Below are 18,230 nucleotides of genomic sequence, written 5' to 3'. Positions count from 1 at the left end.
CTCTTTTCCTGAAAGCTGATCTGTCCAGTTTTGGAGTTGATGTCAGCAGGCCAGGGAAGCTATGGTCGATAGGGGGTTTAGCTCGCTCGTCTGCGGGAACAAACTGCCGCCATTGCTTGCCGTGCTAGCGAGGTCCTTTGTCCCTGAATTGCTCACACACTCCGGCAGATTCAATGGGGGTCCGGCGGCAGATTTCTTTGACTTTATCATTAGAAATGCATCTGCTTTGAGTGTCGCAGGATATCCACACATTCTTTCCATCTCTGTCGTCGCATAGCTTTCGTCGGTAAAGTGTGCGGAACAAACGTCCAATTTCTTGCCACTTTCGCATCTTTGGGCCACTGGTGCAACTTGAATCCGTCCCTGTTCGTGTTGTTACACCCTCCGACAACACACCGACGAGGCATGATGTCTCCAAGGTACGGAAAACAGTCGAAAAAACGGAAAATAACAGAGCTGATTTGACTCGGTGTTTGAGAAAATGGCGGATTGCTTCCCGATGTGACGCCACGTTGTGACGTCATCGCTCCGAGAGCAAATATTAGAAAGGCGTTTAATTCGCCAAAATGTATCCATTTAGAGGTTAAAAAAATATATGGTATTTTTTCTGCAACATCAAGGTATATATTGACGCTTACATAGGTCTGGTGATAATGTTCCCCTTTAACAGAGTGACAGGTGATTAGATAAGCAGGCCCAGGTGGGCCATCTACGCACCTGTCGCTGATCTCGAAGCCGGTCCTGGCACACCCCGCTTCGCTGCAGGTCCGCAGGCCACTCCCCCACACCATGTGGTTTACCAATATGCCGCATTATTTTACGTCATTAAAGCTGTCTGCAAAAAGGCTGCAAATAATAAAGCACTTTCTGGCTAAATGTATTTGTTCTTTTAAAATTTGCCAGAAAAATGTTCTGTGTTCTGCTAAATTATTTAACACGGTTTCATTATTTTGTGTGGCCCGCCTCGTCAAGTCAGGTGGACAGCTTCGTTATTTTATGTGTTACCCAGCATTAGGAATTGGGGGTTGAATCCCACTGCAAAAACTGAAATCTAAGTAAGATGAAATATCTCAAATAAGGTTGATATTTGCTTATTTTTTGTCTGATAAGTTCATTCTTCTCACTAAGCAGATTTTATGTTTGAGTCTTTTACTTGTTTTAAAGGTTTTGGTCCTAAATGATCTCAGTAAGATATTACAGCTTGTAGCTGAGATTTTATGACCTATATTGAGTAAAACATGCTTGAAACTAGAATATCAACTGATGCAAAGCTGTGTCATCAACACTCACAAGTATAAAACTACTTTTTTAAAGTAATAATTTCTTACCTCAATCATGGAAAAAAAAAATCATGCCGAGCGCTAATCATTATGTCAAGATAATGGCACTAGCATTTACTTAATTTAAGAATATTTTTCAACATATTGAGCAAAAAGGTCTCTTTTTTTTTTCTACCAACACTTGTTATTAGTGAGAATATACTTATTTTAAGGTATTTTGGGGTTCATTGAGGTTAGCTAATTTGACTTGTTTTGGAAAGTCTTGACAAGCCAAATGTTCTTGTTCTATTGGCAGATAATTTTGCTTTGTTCAAATAAAATACCCTTAATTTTTGTATTTTTTTTTTCTTGTTTTTGAACACTGACTTTTTGCAGTGCTCCAAAAATGATTCCCGGGCGCGGCCACCGCTACTGCTCACTGCTCCCCTCACCTCCCAGGGGGTGATCAAGGGTGATGGGTCAAATGCAGAGAATAATTTCGCCACACCTCCTGTGTGTGACAATCATTGGTACCGTATTTTTCGGAGTATAAGTCGCACCGGAGTATAAGTCGCACCTGCCGAAAATGCATAATAAAGAAGGAAAAAAACATATATAAATCGCACTGGAGCCCGGCCAAACTATGAAAAAAACTGCGACTTATAGTTTGAAAAATACGGTACTTAACTTAATTATATTATGTTTTCCCGCCACATCATTTATGTGGCCTGAAAAAGGCTGGAAATAATGAAGCACTTGCTGCGTGAATGTATTTCCAATTTTAATTTTGACAAAAATGTACTGCATCCTATTGCATATGTTCTACACGGTAATATTATATGATCATGCAAGAAGATTTATTTTTAATTTAATTGTTTTTTTGTTTTTTTTTGCTGCAGCTGTGACATATACTGTAATATTGTACATGGTCATTGGGATTTGTTATATATTGTATGTATCATATATATATATATATATATATATATATATATATATATATATATATATATATATATATATATAAATATATATATATATATATATATATATAATATAATAATATGTGTACCCCGCCTTCCGCCCGAATGCAGCTGAGATAGGCTCCAGCACCCCCCCGCGACCCCAAAAAGGACAAGCGGTAGAAAATGGGTGGATGGAATATAATATTACATACTGTATATGTAATATCCAAATATTACATATATGTTATATTTTATATTGTTACTATGGTACATTTTTTGTCTACTTAATACCTGCATTATCCTTTCCATCCTTACCCTTTCCATCCTTTGAAACTGAGCTACTGTGTTGAACTATTTCCAAACAATTATTATTGTTTTGTTTTAGTTTTTTTTTTATATTTGCTTGTCACCTTGACTTACAATTTCAAAGCAAGCTATCTATCAATCTGTTACTATCAATAAATGCAATAGTCAAAAGAGTTGCCTCTGCAAATGATATAACGGGGCTATTACCGTATTTTTCGGAGTATAAGTCGCACCGGAGTATAAGTCGCACCTGCCGAAAATGCATAATAAAGAAGGAAAAAAAACATATAAATCGCACTGGAGCCCGGCCAAACTATGAAAAAACTGCAACTTATAGTCCGAAAAATACGGTACATGTTCATATTCATGTATATATTCAATGTCACAGACGGCCCTCTGCGGGCAGCCATAATTGCATTGTGGCCCTCTGTAAAAAAAAAACGAGTTTGACTCCCCTGTTCCTCAATGAATAAAAATATTTCTGCATATACGGTTATTTGCGACGCCGAGGGCTCAGGTTAAAATTGTATTACACTTCCATACAAATACAGTATATACTTTGTTCAATCATAGAACTCCAGTGCATGGTTTCTGTTTTGGCTGTTTTCAAAATGTTCTCACTTCCATATTCTTTATGATGAAATATTTACATGTTATTGCTCGCAGCCATGCGAAGACAGGAACTTCTGCCTTCTGCTGAAGTTTAATACTGTGCCTTAAAGTAAAGCAGCACACATTCTGCAGCTTCCAGAGTAAAAGATGAATATAATTGATAAAGGCAGTGTCATTTCAGCATTTTGTATTTGCTCACCTTGTATGGTTATGCCTGCTATGTGCATGCAAATACTCATTTGTGATGTTATTTAAATCAAAAGGAATGAGTAGTTTGCAGAAATGAAGTGAATTAGTCACTAATTACACCAAAATACAGATAGACAGAGTAAATATTGAAAGGGTAAAAGAAAACACATTATTGGGTGTAATTATAGATGATAAAATGAATTGGAAATCTCATGTAAAAAAAAAAAATACAACATAAGGTAGCAAGAAACACGTCAATAATGAATAAATCACTGCACTAAATGATAATATAAATACATTTAATAAAGTCAAATACAAATAAGGCAACAAGAGAAGTATCCTACACTTCTCTTTTGTAAAGTAAATCTGAACAGCCGACATGGGAATCTACATCAACTATATGATTTGCCTGGGAAGCTGGACAGGACATAAAAAAAAAAATAAATAAAAAAAAAAAAAATAAATAAATAGAAAATGAATAAATCAAAACATGTTCTAGACCAAAAATCACTTCATATTATTTACTGCTCACTAGTGTTACCATATCTGAGTTATTGTGCAGAAATATGGGGAAACAACTACAAATGTGCACTTCATTCACTAACTGTGTTACAAAAAAGATCAATTATAATAATACATAATGTTGGATATAGAGAACATACAAAGCCTTTATTTATTAAATCACAATTATTGAAATTCAACGATTTGGTGCATTTGCAAACAGCTAAAATTATGTATAAAGCAAACTATAACCTGCTAAACAAGAATGTATAACAATTCTTCTCAACAAAAGAGGAGACATATAACCTTAGAGGAAAATCTAATTTACAACATTTGTATGCTCGTACAACACTTAAAACCTTTAGCATATCTGTATGTGGAATTCAATTATGGAATGGATTAACCAAAGAAATCAAACAAAGCACCAGTATGATTCAGTCTAAGAGACTGCAAGTGTTCACAAAGTACACAGAACAAGAATTATGATGAACATCTTGAACCCTTTTTTTCCTTTTTTTATTGAGACAAAGAATATTTATGTATTTGATATGTGTTTGCTTACTATGGTATATGATTTATATGTTCACTGTTCTGTGACAGAGAACAAGGAAGTCGGATACAATTGCTATGGTATGAAAAGGGGTTGGATTAAATAAGCTCTGCTTCTTCCTACTCCTTTTCGGACGTGCTGCAATGAAACAACTGGATTTGTGTGGTGCATTACGTTGTATCGTATGCATGTTCCAAATAAACTGAAACTGAACTGAACAAATTCAAAGTCCTCATGTGTCCAGGGACATATTTCCTGAGTTTATAAACATAATATACATTTGAAAAAAACAAAAGATGATTTTGTGATGCCAAAAAAATATCTACGTAATGATAGTAGTATCGACTAGATATGTGCCTATACTTGATATCATTACAGTGGATGTCAGGTGTCGATCCACTAATGGCTACGGTGTGTAGTGAAACATGTTATGTTGCTATTCCTCGTCCTGCAGGGATGATACTTGTCAGAAAAAACTTGGCTTTCCAAGTACCACCATAATGACCAACAATAAATACAGTAACGTAGTAGGCCTAAGTACTCATTAAAAACAAGGCAGAGATTTTATTTACCAAAGTACATTTAATATTTTTGGCCACACAGTTTGAACAGTAACACTTTTTTTTAATTAATTCAACATAAAAAACACAAGATACTCTAACAGTTAGTGCACCAACCCATAAAACCTCCCTCCCCACACTCATTCACACAAAAGGGTTGTTTCCTTTCTGTTATAAATATTCTGGTTCCTACATTATATGTCAATATATATCAATACAGTCTGCAAGGGATACAGTCCGTAAGCACACATAATTGTGTGTACTGTCGGTCCACTAATAGTACTAACCTTTAACAGTTAATTTTAGTCATTTCCATTAATTACTAGTTTCTATGTAACTGTTTTAAATTTATTTTAGTTCATTTTTTGTTCAAGACAATGTTTTTTATTTTATTTTTTTAAATAAAGGACATTATCTTCACCAGACCAGGTTGTCAATGAAATAAGATTGTTTACAGGGTTCTTAAAACCAGGTCCAGTCTAGATTATGTCAGCAACACACACCTTCATTCATGTACACACAAATAAGGGAACACAACAACAGAAACAAAATTACATTTTCAAAATAAGCATTTGAAGCAGTTACACTGTTTTAATATGGGGAAATAAAACACTGTCCTTTAATCAAGTGATTATTTGGAGTAGTGTTGTAACGACACCAATATTTTGGTACCGGTACTAAAAATATTTTAATACTTTTCGGTACTTTTCTAAATAAAGGGGACCAGAAAAAAATGGCATTATTTTAACAAAAAATCTTAGGGTACATTAAACATATGTTTCTTATTGCAGTTAAGTCTTTAAAAAAAATAGTGAACATACAAGACAACTTGTCTTTTAGTCGTAAGTAAACAAACAGAGACTCCTAATTAGTTTTTGACATATGCAGTAACATATTGTGTCATTTATCATTCTATTATTTTGTCAAAATTATTAAGGACAAGTGGTAGAAAATAAATTATTAATCTACTTGTTCATTTACTGTTAATATCTGCTTACGTTCTCTTTTAACATGTTCTATCTACACTTCGGTTAAAATGTAATAATCACTTATTCTTCTGTTGTTTGATACTTTACATTACTTTAATCCGATACCATTGATTGTTTGAAACTTTTATTAGTAGATTGCACAGTACAGTACATATTCCATACAATTGACCACTAAATGGTAACACCCGAATAAGTTTTTCAACTTGTTTAAGTCGGGGTCCACGTTAATCAATCCATGGTAAAGTAGTTACAGGATCATACATCGGTCATATTCAAAGTCCTCATGTGTCCAGGGATATATTTCCTGAGTTTATAAACATAATATACATTTTTTTTAAAAACAAAAGAAGATGTTGTGATTAGGGATGATGTTTGATAAGAAATTATCAAGTTCGAGCCCATTATCGAATCCTCTTATCGAACCGATTCCTTATTGATTCTCTTATCAAATCCAGATAGGTTGTTGTATATGGAAAAAAAAAACCACAATATTCGGTTTAACAAAAGCTCACTTTTATTTTATAAGAAAAAAATAAAAAATAAAAATAAATAAATATTGACTGTTACCCCCCTAAAAAAAAAATAAAAATAAATATTGACTGTTGTTACTCAAAGTATATTAAGTGGGATTTTTCAGAAAAACAAATATATACAGTAACACAAAAACAACCTGTCTCTGTGATCACTATAAATGAATACCCATGCCTTGAGGCGTTTTTTCCGGTCCATTATTTTTGCTGCTTGTGTGACATCCCAGGCAACGACATGTCATTTCCTGTGATGTCCCACAGGGCATTTCTTGTGGGACGGGATTTGTTCCCAGGGATTGGAATAAAGAACCAACTCGTTTTATTTGCTATAGTGGCCTCGATAACGGGAACCGGTTCTCAAAAAGGGATTTGAGTCCATGGAATCAGTTCTTTTCTTATCGAACAACCGAGAGAACCGGTTTCGAACATCATCCCTCGTTGTGATGCCAAAAAATGTTGACGTAATCGTAGTAGTATCGTCTAGATTTGTGCCTGTACTTGATATCATTACAGTGGATGTTAGGTGTAGATCCACCAATGGCGTTTGTTTACATTGTGACGTTGGTGAGCTACGGTGTGTAGTGAAGCATGTTTAGCTATTCCTCGTCCTGCATGGATGATACTTGAAAGAAACTTACTTTATTTGTCGCCATGGAGATCAGTATTAGTGATTTAGAAGTAGCTAAAAGTAGCCATGTCTTAAAGCACCTCTTCCTGAGGGCGTTTCAGTGTTATAACTTCACCTTTATCGTAAGTTTTTAAGCCAAAATGCATCCGTTCTGTCTCCATACTGTGTCTGCTTGTAAGTACTCTGTGATTGTGCGCTGCCGAACATGCTCGTCTGCTCGTAAACCAGCAATGTCACTACCTCACTTCGACGCGGGCGTTTCAGAGGTGGTATAGTACGGAAAATGATTAATTAGTATCGCGGTACTACGGTATACTAATACCGGTATACCGTACAACCCTACTTTGGAGTCCCACTAAATGTAGCCCGCATACTACTAGTGCAGGGGTCGGAAACCCGCGGCTCCGGAGCCGCATGCGGCTCTTTGATCACTCTGATGCGGCTCAGCAGCTTACTTGCTGAACCCCCCAATTTTCCCGTGAGACTTCCGGACTTCAGTGCCTCTCGCAGAAAACTCCCGGTATTAATATTCACCGATTTTCACCCTTACAGCTATAATAAGGGCGTACCATGATGGTGCAACATTTGGCGCTCTCTACAATCTGTTTTAACGGCGTGCCAGCCCAATACTTGGTATACAATATACATCTTCTGCTTGCACACGTACGTGACAGCAAGTCATACTTTGTCAACAGCCACACAGGTTACACTGACGGTGACCATATAAAACAACTTTAACACTCTTACTAATAATGCGCCACACTTTGAACCAAAACCAAACAAGAATGACAAACACATTTCGGGAGAACATCTGCACCTTAACACAACATAAACACAACAGAACAAACACCCAGAATCTCATGCAGCCCTGACTCTTCCGGGCTACATTATACACCCCTGCTACCACCAAACCCAACCCCCCCCCCCTCTGGTCGTTGGTTGAGGTGGGCGGGGTTTGGTAGCGGGGGTGTATATCCCGGAAGAGTTAGGGCTGCATGGGATTCTGGGTATTTGTCCTGTTGTGTTTATGTTGTGTTACTGTGCAGATGTTCTCCCGAAATGTATTTGTCATTCTTGTTTGGTGTGGGTTCACAGTGTGGCGCATTATTAATAAGAGTGTTATAGTTGTTGTTTTTTTATACCGCCACCGTCAGTGTAACCTGTGTGGTTGTTGACCAAGTATGCCTTGCTGTCATATACGTGAGCAAGCGGAAACAACGTGTGGCTGATCAGGCACGCTGGTTGTAGTGGGCGCTATATGCTGTACCATCACGGCACGCATGACGCTGACAAGCGCTATTCATTTAAAACCCGCGTGCCGCACCAGCTTTCAAATTCCATATAAAGGTGTGGGCAGCGTGTCTGAGACCCCTGGTTTATACATAGCACAAAGCAAAAAGAAAACTTTGTATGCAGTGTTATTTCATTTAAAATTTCAAAAAAAATTTGCGGCTCCCATTGTTTTATTTAATTTGCGACACTGGTCAAAATGGCTCTTTGACTGGTAAAGGTTGCCGACCCCTGTACTAGTGGTACACGCACCGCAGTTTGAGAATCACTGAATTATTGTATAACCAAAGTATTCAGCAATAGAAAACTAGTTTATATACGCAAGAAAATGATGTCGCCCCGCACCGGCATTTTTCGGTGTCATTCCGTCTCTGCTGAAGCCTTATTACTATAAGCTTTTCAGACATGTCAGCCCCGAGCTAGATCAAGTGTTTTTCACTTTCTCACAAGGTTTCTCACTTCCACGTGCACTGTAGACCTGTGCCTAGTGGCTCAGTGGAGCTTTGCACAATCCTGACTAAAATAGCAACTGGCACTACTGAGTCAACCTCACCTTCTCTGGGGGGGGGGGGGGGACATGGAGACACACAGAAATATTATTCTTCAGTAAGGCGTCGTTGCACCGTGTCTAGTTTATAACAGCAATTCATAAAGTGCTTTATAGACGTATTAGCATAGACTAACCTTTAGTATTGTTGGTGGTGACGTAGACCGGGATCCAGTAAAGGCTAGGTCACGCCTGGAGCGAGGCAAAGTCAGGCTGGCTAAGACTGGCTCTCTTGGCGAAGCCCTGCCTTGTCACTTCCACTCAGCTCTCCCCACCTCAGCCCGGCCGAGCCCTCCCTCCTCCTGACTGGCAGGAGAATATGTAGCGACAAGCTGCCGGACGTTGCAGAAATCTGCTTAGACACTGATTTGAGGCATCGCTCCCATTGGTTGGGACACTAGACAAATTTGTCTCTTTGCTGATTCCAGGGGCTCAAAGGCTGGAACAAAAAAACATGTCAACCCTTTTTTTTCGGCGTGTGAGGAAGCATTTCGGGGGGGAAATTACTTTGTGTTCAGAATGGACGGATGCTGAGGTAAACAGTGAATCAAGTGCAATGATAATATATAAATAAACCGAATTGTAAGCATTTCATATTCAAAACAGAGCAGTTGTTTGATTTATTTATATATTTTTTTGGTAACACTTTAGTATGGGGAACATATTCACCATTAAAGGCCTACTGAAATGCGACTTTCTTATTTAAACGGGGATAGCAGGTCCATTCTATGTGTCATACTTGATCATTTCGCGATATTGCCATATTTTTGCTGAAAGGATTTAGTAGAGAACATCGACAATAAAGTTCGCAACTTTTGGTTGCTGATACCGGAAGTAGCAGACGAGTAGCGTGACGTCACAGGTTGTGGAGCTCCTCACGTCTGCACAATGTTTACAATCATGGCCACCAGCAGGGAGAGCGATTCGGACCGAGAAAGCGACGATTTGCCCATTAATTTGAGCGAGGATGAAAGATTTGTGGATGAGGAAAGTGAGAGTGAAAGACTAGAGGGCAGTGGGAGCGATTCAGATAGGGAAGAAGCTGTGAGAGGCGGGTGGGACCTGATATTCAGCTGGGAATGACTAAAACAGTAAATAAATACAAAACAGCTTATATTTAATATGCCACAAATTAATCCCGCATAACAAACACCTCCCCCCTCCCGTCCATATAACCCGCCAATACAACTCAAACACCTGCACAACACACTCAATCCCACAGCCCAAAGTACCGTTCACCTCCCCAAAGTTCATACAACACATATATTTCCCCAAAGTTACGTACGTGACATGCACATAGCGGCATGCACGTACAGGCAAGCGATCAAATGTTTGGAAGCCGCAGCTGCATGCGTACTCACGGTACCGCGTCTGCGCATCCAACTCAAAGTCCTCCTGGTAAAAGTCTCTGTTGTCCCAGTTCTCCACAGGCCAATCGTAAAGCTTGACTGTCATCTTCCGGGAATGTAAACAATGAAACACCGGCTGTGTTATCCGGCACAACAGTCAGGGGGTGCATTCTACGGCGGGGGTGCGTTATCCGGCACAACACATGCCGCAATCCACCGCTTCCCACCTACAGGTTTCTTCTTTGCTGTCTCCATTGTTCATTGAACAAATTGCAAAAGATTCACCAACACAGATGTCCAGAATACTGTGGAATTCAGGGATGAAAACAGACGACTTAACAGCTGGCCACCATGCTGTCCCAAAATGTCCTCTACAATCCGTGACGTCACGCGCAGGCATCATCATACCGAGACATTTTCAGCAGGATATTTCGCGCAAAATTTAAAATTGCATTTTAGTAAGCTAACCCGGCCGTATTGGCATGTGTTGCAATGTTAAGATGTCATCATTGATATATAAACTATCAGACTGCGTGGTCGGTAGTAGTGGGTTTCAGTAGGCCTTTAATTAGTTGGGGTTAGGTTTAGGGTTAGGGTTGGGGTTAGGGTTAGGGTTGGGGTTAGGGTTAGGGTTGGGGTTGGGGTTGGGATTGAGGTTAGGGTTAGGGTTAGGGTTGGGGGTTGGGGTTAGGGTTACACTGCAAAAAGTCAGTGTTCAAAAACAAGAAGAAAAAAATACAAAAGTTAGGGGCATTTTACTTGAACTAAGCAAAATTATCTGCCAGTAGAACAAGAAAAATTGGCTTGGCAAGACGTTCCAAAACAAGTAAAATTAGCTAACCTCAATGAACCCAAAAATACCTTAAGATAAGTATTTTCTCACTAATAATCAAGTGCACTTTTCTACCTTTTTTCTCAATATGTTGAAAAATATTCTTAAATTAAGTAAATGCGAGTGCCATTATCTTGACATAATGATATGCGCTCGGCATTACATTTCTTGCATTTTCCCATCGATAACATGACATCATCGCGCCAAGTGTGTGCTCCTTCAGTCAATTAGTGTGCAAGGAATATATATATATATATTTACAGCCCGGCCCCCAACCCATTTTTTTTTTTTTATTGTAATTTTGAAGAATTTACCTGAATGTGCATGAACTATTTCTGTTCAAAATTGTTTGAAATGTCACATGTTAAATGTTTGAATATTAACTGTCAGTTTGCTGTACTGTGCCAACTGTACTACTATATGAGTACGTATGTTCTATTGTGTCATTGAAAATAAAACAGCAAAGTCCATTTGGCTGTCATCTGTTTTAATTATGAGACACAATTGTGTCAAAGTCATGATTTTTTATTTCATGCTTGAAATAAGAAATTATTACTTTGAAAAAGCAGTTTTATACTTGTGAGTGTTGATGACACAGCTTTGCAACAGTTGATATTCTAGTTCCAAGCATGTTTTACTCAATATAGGTCATAAAATCTCAGCAACAATCTGTAATATCTTACTGAGATAATTTAGGACCAAAACACTTAAAACAAGTAAAACACTCTAACATAAAATCTGCTTAGTGAGAAGAAGCATCTTATCAGACAGAAAATAAGCAAATATCACCCTTATTTGAGATATTCAATCTTACTTAGATTTCTGTTTTTGCAGTGTAGGGAATACTCTTAGTTAATGGCTTACTGCTTGTATAATAAGGCCATGCAGAGTAAGGCATTAATAAGTACTTAATAATCAATATTTAAGAGCCAATATGTTACTAATTTGCATGTTAATAAGCAACTAATTAATGGTGAATAGGTGTACCTTAAAATAAAGTGTTACCCATGTTTTTAAATCATTATAGTTTTGCTTTCCTTTTTTTTCCTTTTTTTTAATTTGTGTCTTTATTACAAACAATTTTTGACACTGAATTCACGTAACTTAATTTTGTGTGTTTTGAATTTTGTGAACCTAATTTTTTATATGAAATTATGCTGACAGTTTAATAGATTGTTGTTGTTTTTTTGCAAAATGCGCCTTAAAAAAATCACTGTTTTAAAATTCAGTGTAAAAAAATATGTGTTTAAAAATGTGTTGTATGAAAATTTTGTGTTAAAGAATTCAGTGCAGAAATATTCACTGCTTTAAAACACAAGACCCACTTCCATTAAATCAACACTGAAGCACTTGATCCTGTCTCAGAACCAGCCACCTGAGCATACACACTAAAAAATGCTGGGTTATTTTGATAACCCAATTTATGAGTTGCGAGTGTTGGGTTGGATTTTGAAGTCATTTTTATGAAGAGCAATCCATTTTTTGGGTCATAAGGGTATTATTTTAACTAAATTAATGGGTTTTCAAAACTATGAACCATTTTTGGGTTGTTTTTCAATGATTAACGCATTTTTGGGTAAAAGGCTTTCTTTATTAAAAAGGTACTTTTTTCTTGAAGGGAATTTTTTTAAGGATTAATCTCATTAATTTTACAATTTACAATCACACATCTTATGTACATGAACATATTTGAGCATGCTGTATAGAACTACTATGACCATACATGGCAATTCTTGTAAAAATGTCACTCATATCTTGCTTTTGAGTATATTTTAATGGAATAAAAATCATTTTGATCAGTAGTTGGGAAGGAGTAGGACAAACCAGCATTAAAATGTCTAATTGTTAACCAACTATTGGGTCAAGGAGCACTAAATTGCGCAACCCAATAGTAGGGTTTGGAATAACGCAACATTGTAGTGAGCATAACTCAGCTTTTGTGTTAAATACATTCAACCCAATAGTTGGGTTATGAATAAACCAACATTGAGTTAGCATTACTCAACTGTTTGGGTTAAATAATTAAACCCAATAGTTTGGTTGGGAATAACCTAACATTAATTTATCATAACTCAAAGTTTTGGTTAAATAATTCAACGCAAAATGTTGTTAAAATAACTCCATACTTGCCAACCTTGAGACCTCCGATTTCGGGAGGTGGGTGGTGGGGCAGGGCGTGGTTGAGGGCGTGGTTAAGAGGGGAGGAGTATATTGACATCTAGAATTCACCAAGTCAAGTATTTCATACATATATATATATATATATATATATATATATATATATATATATATATATCCTGAAAATATGCAAACAAAACTGTGTTTAGATAATTGATACTTCAAACTTGCATAAATAAATATTAAGGAATTTAACATAACTTGGCTTCTGAGAGCTTCAAAATGTAATGAATAAAATGCTAAAGTCTTTGATAAACAAGCAATTATTTTAATAATTAAATATGGTCATTTTTAATGAATTACTAGGATAATTTAAATTTTGATGTTTTTAGCAAAATATAGTAAAAATGTATTTAGTTTTTTTTATTATTAATAAATATATTTATTTGTAGGTAAGATAAACATAATAATACAATGTATCTCTAGTCTGGATGATTTATTTCTTGTCACCCAGTTGTCCTCCCGTCGTGAAAAAAGGCTGTCCTCACTCAGGTCCGCATGGAGCTGTAGGGGGCGTGGCCTCCAGCTCCGGCTGAAAATCGGGAGATTTTCGGGAGAATATTTGTCCCGGGAGGTTTTCGGGAGAGGCACTGAATTTCGGGAGTCTCCCGGAAAATTCGGGAGGGTTGGCAACTATGAATAACTCAAATAAGGGGTTTGTCCTTTTCTGAACCAGCAGTTGGGTTAAAATTGGGTTATTTTTTAACCCAACATTTATTAGTGTGTAATACAACATAATAAACATTTGAAGGCATCCTGCTGGATCTTTACAAACTATAGAAATGACCCCAAAGGTTAGAATCTGCACTTTTGAGTGACATACGGGTTATTATGGTAACCATATACATACGTATAACAAGCAGCAACATTTTTTTGCACTGACTTTTTTACACCAGAATTGTTTTATACTGAATTTTTAAACACACGCATTTTGCTGCCACATTTTTTTTTTCAATGAAATTGTCTGCATAATTTCATGTAAAAAAATTCAATTCACACAATTCCATCCATATATAATGTTTCGACCGCTTGCCCCTCTCAATTCAAACACATGCAATTCAATTACGTAAATGCAGCGTAAAACTAAATAAAATAGCTTTCGTAATAAAGACACAAACATAACCTCCATAATATTCTGGCAAGTTTGTCTATAAAAAAAAATTGTGTGGACATACAGTATCTAATAATATGCCAGTCAATTGTAAACGTTTGTATGGAATCATTACCTGTGTATTCTAATGACATCCTGTACAAGAGCTGAATAACACGGGCATTATGCTTAGTATAATTCCTAATACTTTGATGCACAGACAATTCCAATCATGTGTGGGCTGGGACAAAAATGTAGGCCCATTACAATCTGGCCCATTTACCCAATTATGTACATATATTACACACAAAGCCTATGCTGAACAGGATTCCTTTGTATTCTGGGGCCTTAAATAAAATAACTATAAGTACACAGTGGGTTGCTTACTCGCTCTTTCAAAAGATACTGAGGAAATTGATAGAAAATGTTGGAGTCTTTATTTATCACTCACTCATGCAGATAAAACAAACATATTTGAGGTGGCGGTCACTGCTGATATCATCTCCGAGAGAGATGTTGTACTGGGCCTGCTGCCCATCAATAATTTGGACATAATGGTGTAGAGTAGGTTAAAACCAAATTGCATGCAAAAATAATGTTTTAATGTAATCTGGACTTTGACTAGTTGGCTGACGTATTGAAAACAATACTATAATGATCTAAAAAAAAAAGGAAAAATAATCAGCATTTTTATTGTAGAACAAACAGTACAGATCCTTATAATGCATAGACAATTAAACATCAGCATAATATTTATGCAGATGTTTTATTGTAACAGTAGTTATTTGATGTACCGGTATTTATTTGAACTGTATAATGTGTGTTATTACAGACAGAAATGAAAAAACTATGTAAATAGATGTATATGCTCCAAACACATTGCAACATGTGAGTTGTAAGTTTGTTGATCTGCAATGTAACAGCATTTGACAAAAGTATAAAAACAAGTGGTTCATAAAAACAAATAATCAGATTTAGCTATAACACAGCTCACTTCTGACTTTGTTTGCTTGTGTTCCTGTATTATTTTGTTTCATTTCCTTTCCTGCACTTTTATTGTTGGTTTCCATTTCCTGTCTGCCTCTTTTTTTCCCCCCTATTCTCCCTAGCTGCACTAGTTTTTGTTTTCGGTGCACTCTGTAGCTGCACTAATTGTAGTTTTGTAATAATTATATTACCTGCATGTTTCTGCATCTTGGGGTCAACAAACCAACACCAAACCATGTTTTCTATTGTTTACGTCATTTGAAGTTTATAAAACAGTTAGGTAACATTTTTTAATTATGTCTACAACCATGATGATAAACTAAACATTATTATGTTTACAATTTTTGATAGTTGATTGTATTGCAATCATAATATCAAAGTGAATAGTCCGACAATGCCTTATGTTTTTATGCAAAAAAAAAAATCACTGGTCAGTGACATCTAATAATCAGACAAGAAGCAAGGAATCATGCAGAGACAGAGTTCAATTTAGCTCGAGGAGACACGTGTTTTGGGCTGCATTCTAGTTACAGATCCAAACTACGTTCTAAAAGTCCTGCCTGCGTGTCTTCTCTATTTATTAGGAAGGTCCCTATTACATCACTGTCGCTGAAGGAAGGAGGTAATCTCGACAACTCCAGTATGATTATACAAAAATACAAATAGTACACTGGTGCTATCGCCCAGTCTCTGCTTTGTCTGCGTCCTGGTACCCGATGTTCGGCCTTGGCAGTCAGCAGGCCGAGTCTGGACACAACACTGGCAATCTTTTGGATTACACAGATACAAAAATACCACTTCAGCACAATTGACAATACTTTATAGCAACGGCCCTTAAGCATAAAGTTATGATGATATTATATACATAATTATTCTAACATTCAGATGGCATTAAAGGGCTCACAGAGATGCTAGGTGTTTGTTTTCATGTCTTATTGTCATGCGATCGTATCGCAGAGGTCATCTAACCCTTCTCCTGTTTGTGTCTCAGACTAATGGGGGGTGGCAAGATGCAACAACGCCGTCTTCTGTAATATCGCCGACAGAGGGACCCGGCAGTGTGCACTCCGATACCTCCAATTGATCAACTCTTCATGCATTTGAGCCTCAAGCTGGGCATAGACTCGAACGAGCTGCCCAACGACAAGAGGACACACGAAAACCTTTTCACGCCACAGTTGCTTTTCCTGTACATAATGTCCGACGACCACGCCGCACATAAGGATGCCATTTTTCCGCCACGAGGAGCCGACGTTTCTTGGTTGTCTCTGTGTTTTCTTTGGTAAATCAGCTTGTATGTTGTAGGAGTTAAGTAAATATTCAACAATGTTAGTCAGTCAGACTTCCATTGTATTCTCCGTATTAATAATTGCAGGATGACATCTATTTTACGTGACATTTTAAATGTCAAAAGTGTGCACTTATTCTTTTTTTTCTCTCCTTTTTTGAAAATTGCTTTGCGTCTTTTGTTTGACGGCGATTAAAGCAGCTGTTTGCCGGACTATAAGAACGCGACATCGCCACTGTTGACCGCTCCACAGGAGGAGTATTTTGCATTATGGCTGTACAAATTAGTGCAAGCCAATGACCACCCAAAGTATGGAGCATAGAGAAATGAAATTGATTGCTTTACCATAACCTCACACCGTCCCACATTTCATAATGTGATGTTTACTATGTACATATTTACATTTTTGTACTGCTTGTGGACATCATCAAAATGCCCAACAATAGCTCATAACCTGCAAAGGCCCACATGAACTTGTATGAAACATTGCTTAAAAAAACCCAACATCCCATAAATCAATACACAGCTTTATTACCTCATTCCATTTCATCCAAACATTTTTTTTTTCCATTTCTGTAGCTTAGAGTGCTCACATACTACCTCTAAACATGTATTTTATTATTTGTACCCCACTTCTTTTAAATTAATTTACATCTTTTAATGGCATCTTCTAACACTGTAAACCTCCTCATCCTCAATGTAATGTATTGTATATTTTAATCTTTTAATAAAACGCTGTTGCTATATTGCAGCTTAAAAAAAACTAATTGAACATGGTAACATTGATACCGTGAAAAGTAGCGGAGCGAGTGCATTGTTGGTCTGTTGCTTTTATGAAGGAGGTGCGATTAAAATTGCGATGAATTAACAGTGAAACTGTTGTAAATACTGGAATAAAAACATTTTGAATGTTGCTCATCTTATTACTAAATCATACCCAAAAAACAAAGAAAAAAATCACTATTAAAACTGTAATGCATAGAAGTTTCAGTATTCAGAACTGTATATTTCCAGCTCTGTTCAACAGGGTTCAAACTTCTTTTCTCTTTTTTCTATTGTATGTGATTCTGAAACTGAAAAGTCATGACAAATGATTTGTGGCAGTGATTCTAATGTAATAAACATGTTTAGTGTTGCTTTCTAACCGAACTACACCCTGGACTGAAAACAGTCTTCCTTGTGGTAGTTGTGTGATTACAAACATGAATAAAACTTTTGCTTTCATGACAGTATGCTGGTGTTTTTTTATGTGTGAACAAATGAAACTTAAAGTGCTATTACAGCAGGGACATGGGTGCACAAAAAAAAAATGTACAACCTGCCCTGACAACCGCTACCTGGCCACCTCACCCAACACAAAATCCGTACTTTGGAGCAATGTTCACAGACTATTATCTGGCTTGCCAGTTTGTCCGTCGCAGGTGAGCTATGACGGTTGTGGTTAAGGGAAGAGTTGTTTGATGTTGGATGCTAGGAAATGTCTGATTCCTTGCAACAATCAGCCTTAATGCATTGTTGCAGCTCAGGGTGTAAGGGTACTCGGGGTGTGGCCGCGGTGTTGAGAACAGTGGGATGTGAGGCTG

At 37.1% G+C, this 18,230-nt stretch overlaps 1 protein-coding gene across 8 annotated transcripts in view; it reads left to right on the top strand.

Annotated features, from left to right (window-relative positions):
- Positions 1-17,879, top strand: part of pbx3b (pre-B-cell leukemia homeobox 3b) — a 170,093-nt gene extending 152,214 nt beyond the window's left edge. For all 8 annotated transcript variants that reach the window (XM_061986117.1, XM_061986116.1, XM_061986113.1 and 5 more), the window contains one exon: positions 16,351-17,879. Coding sequence is in view for 4 of the 8 variants with exons in the window: in XM_061986113.1 (XP_061842097.1) it covers positions 16,351-16,443 (93 nt within the window). In the remaining 4 variants the exon portion in view is untranslated. The remainder of the gene's footprint in view (positions 1-16,350) is intronic.
- Positions 17,880-18,230: the final 351 nt, after the last annotated feature.

This window comes from Nerophis lumbriciformis, linkage group LG12 (genome assembly GCF_033978685.3).
Source record: "Nerophis lumbriciformis linkage group LG12, RoL_Nlum_v2.1, whole genome shotgun sequence".
NCBI lineage: Eukaryota > Metazoa > Chordata > Actinopteri > Syngnathiformes > Syngnathidae > Nerophis > Nerophis lumbriciformis.
This window is presented reverse-complemented; position numbering and strand designations above follow the sequence as displayed.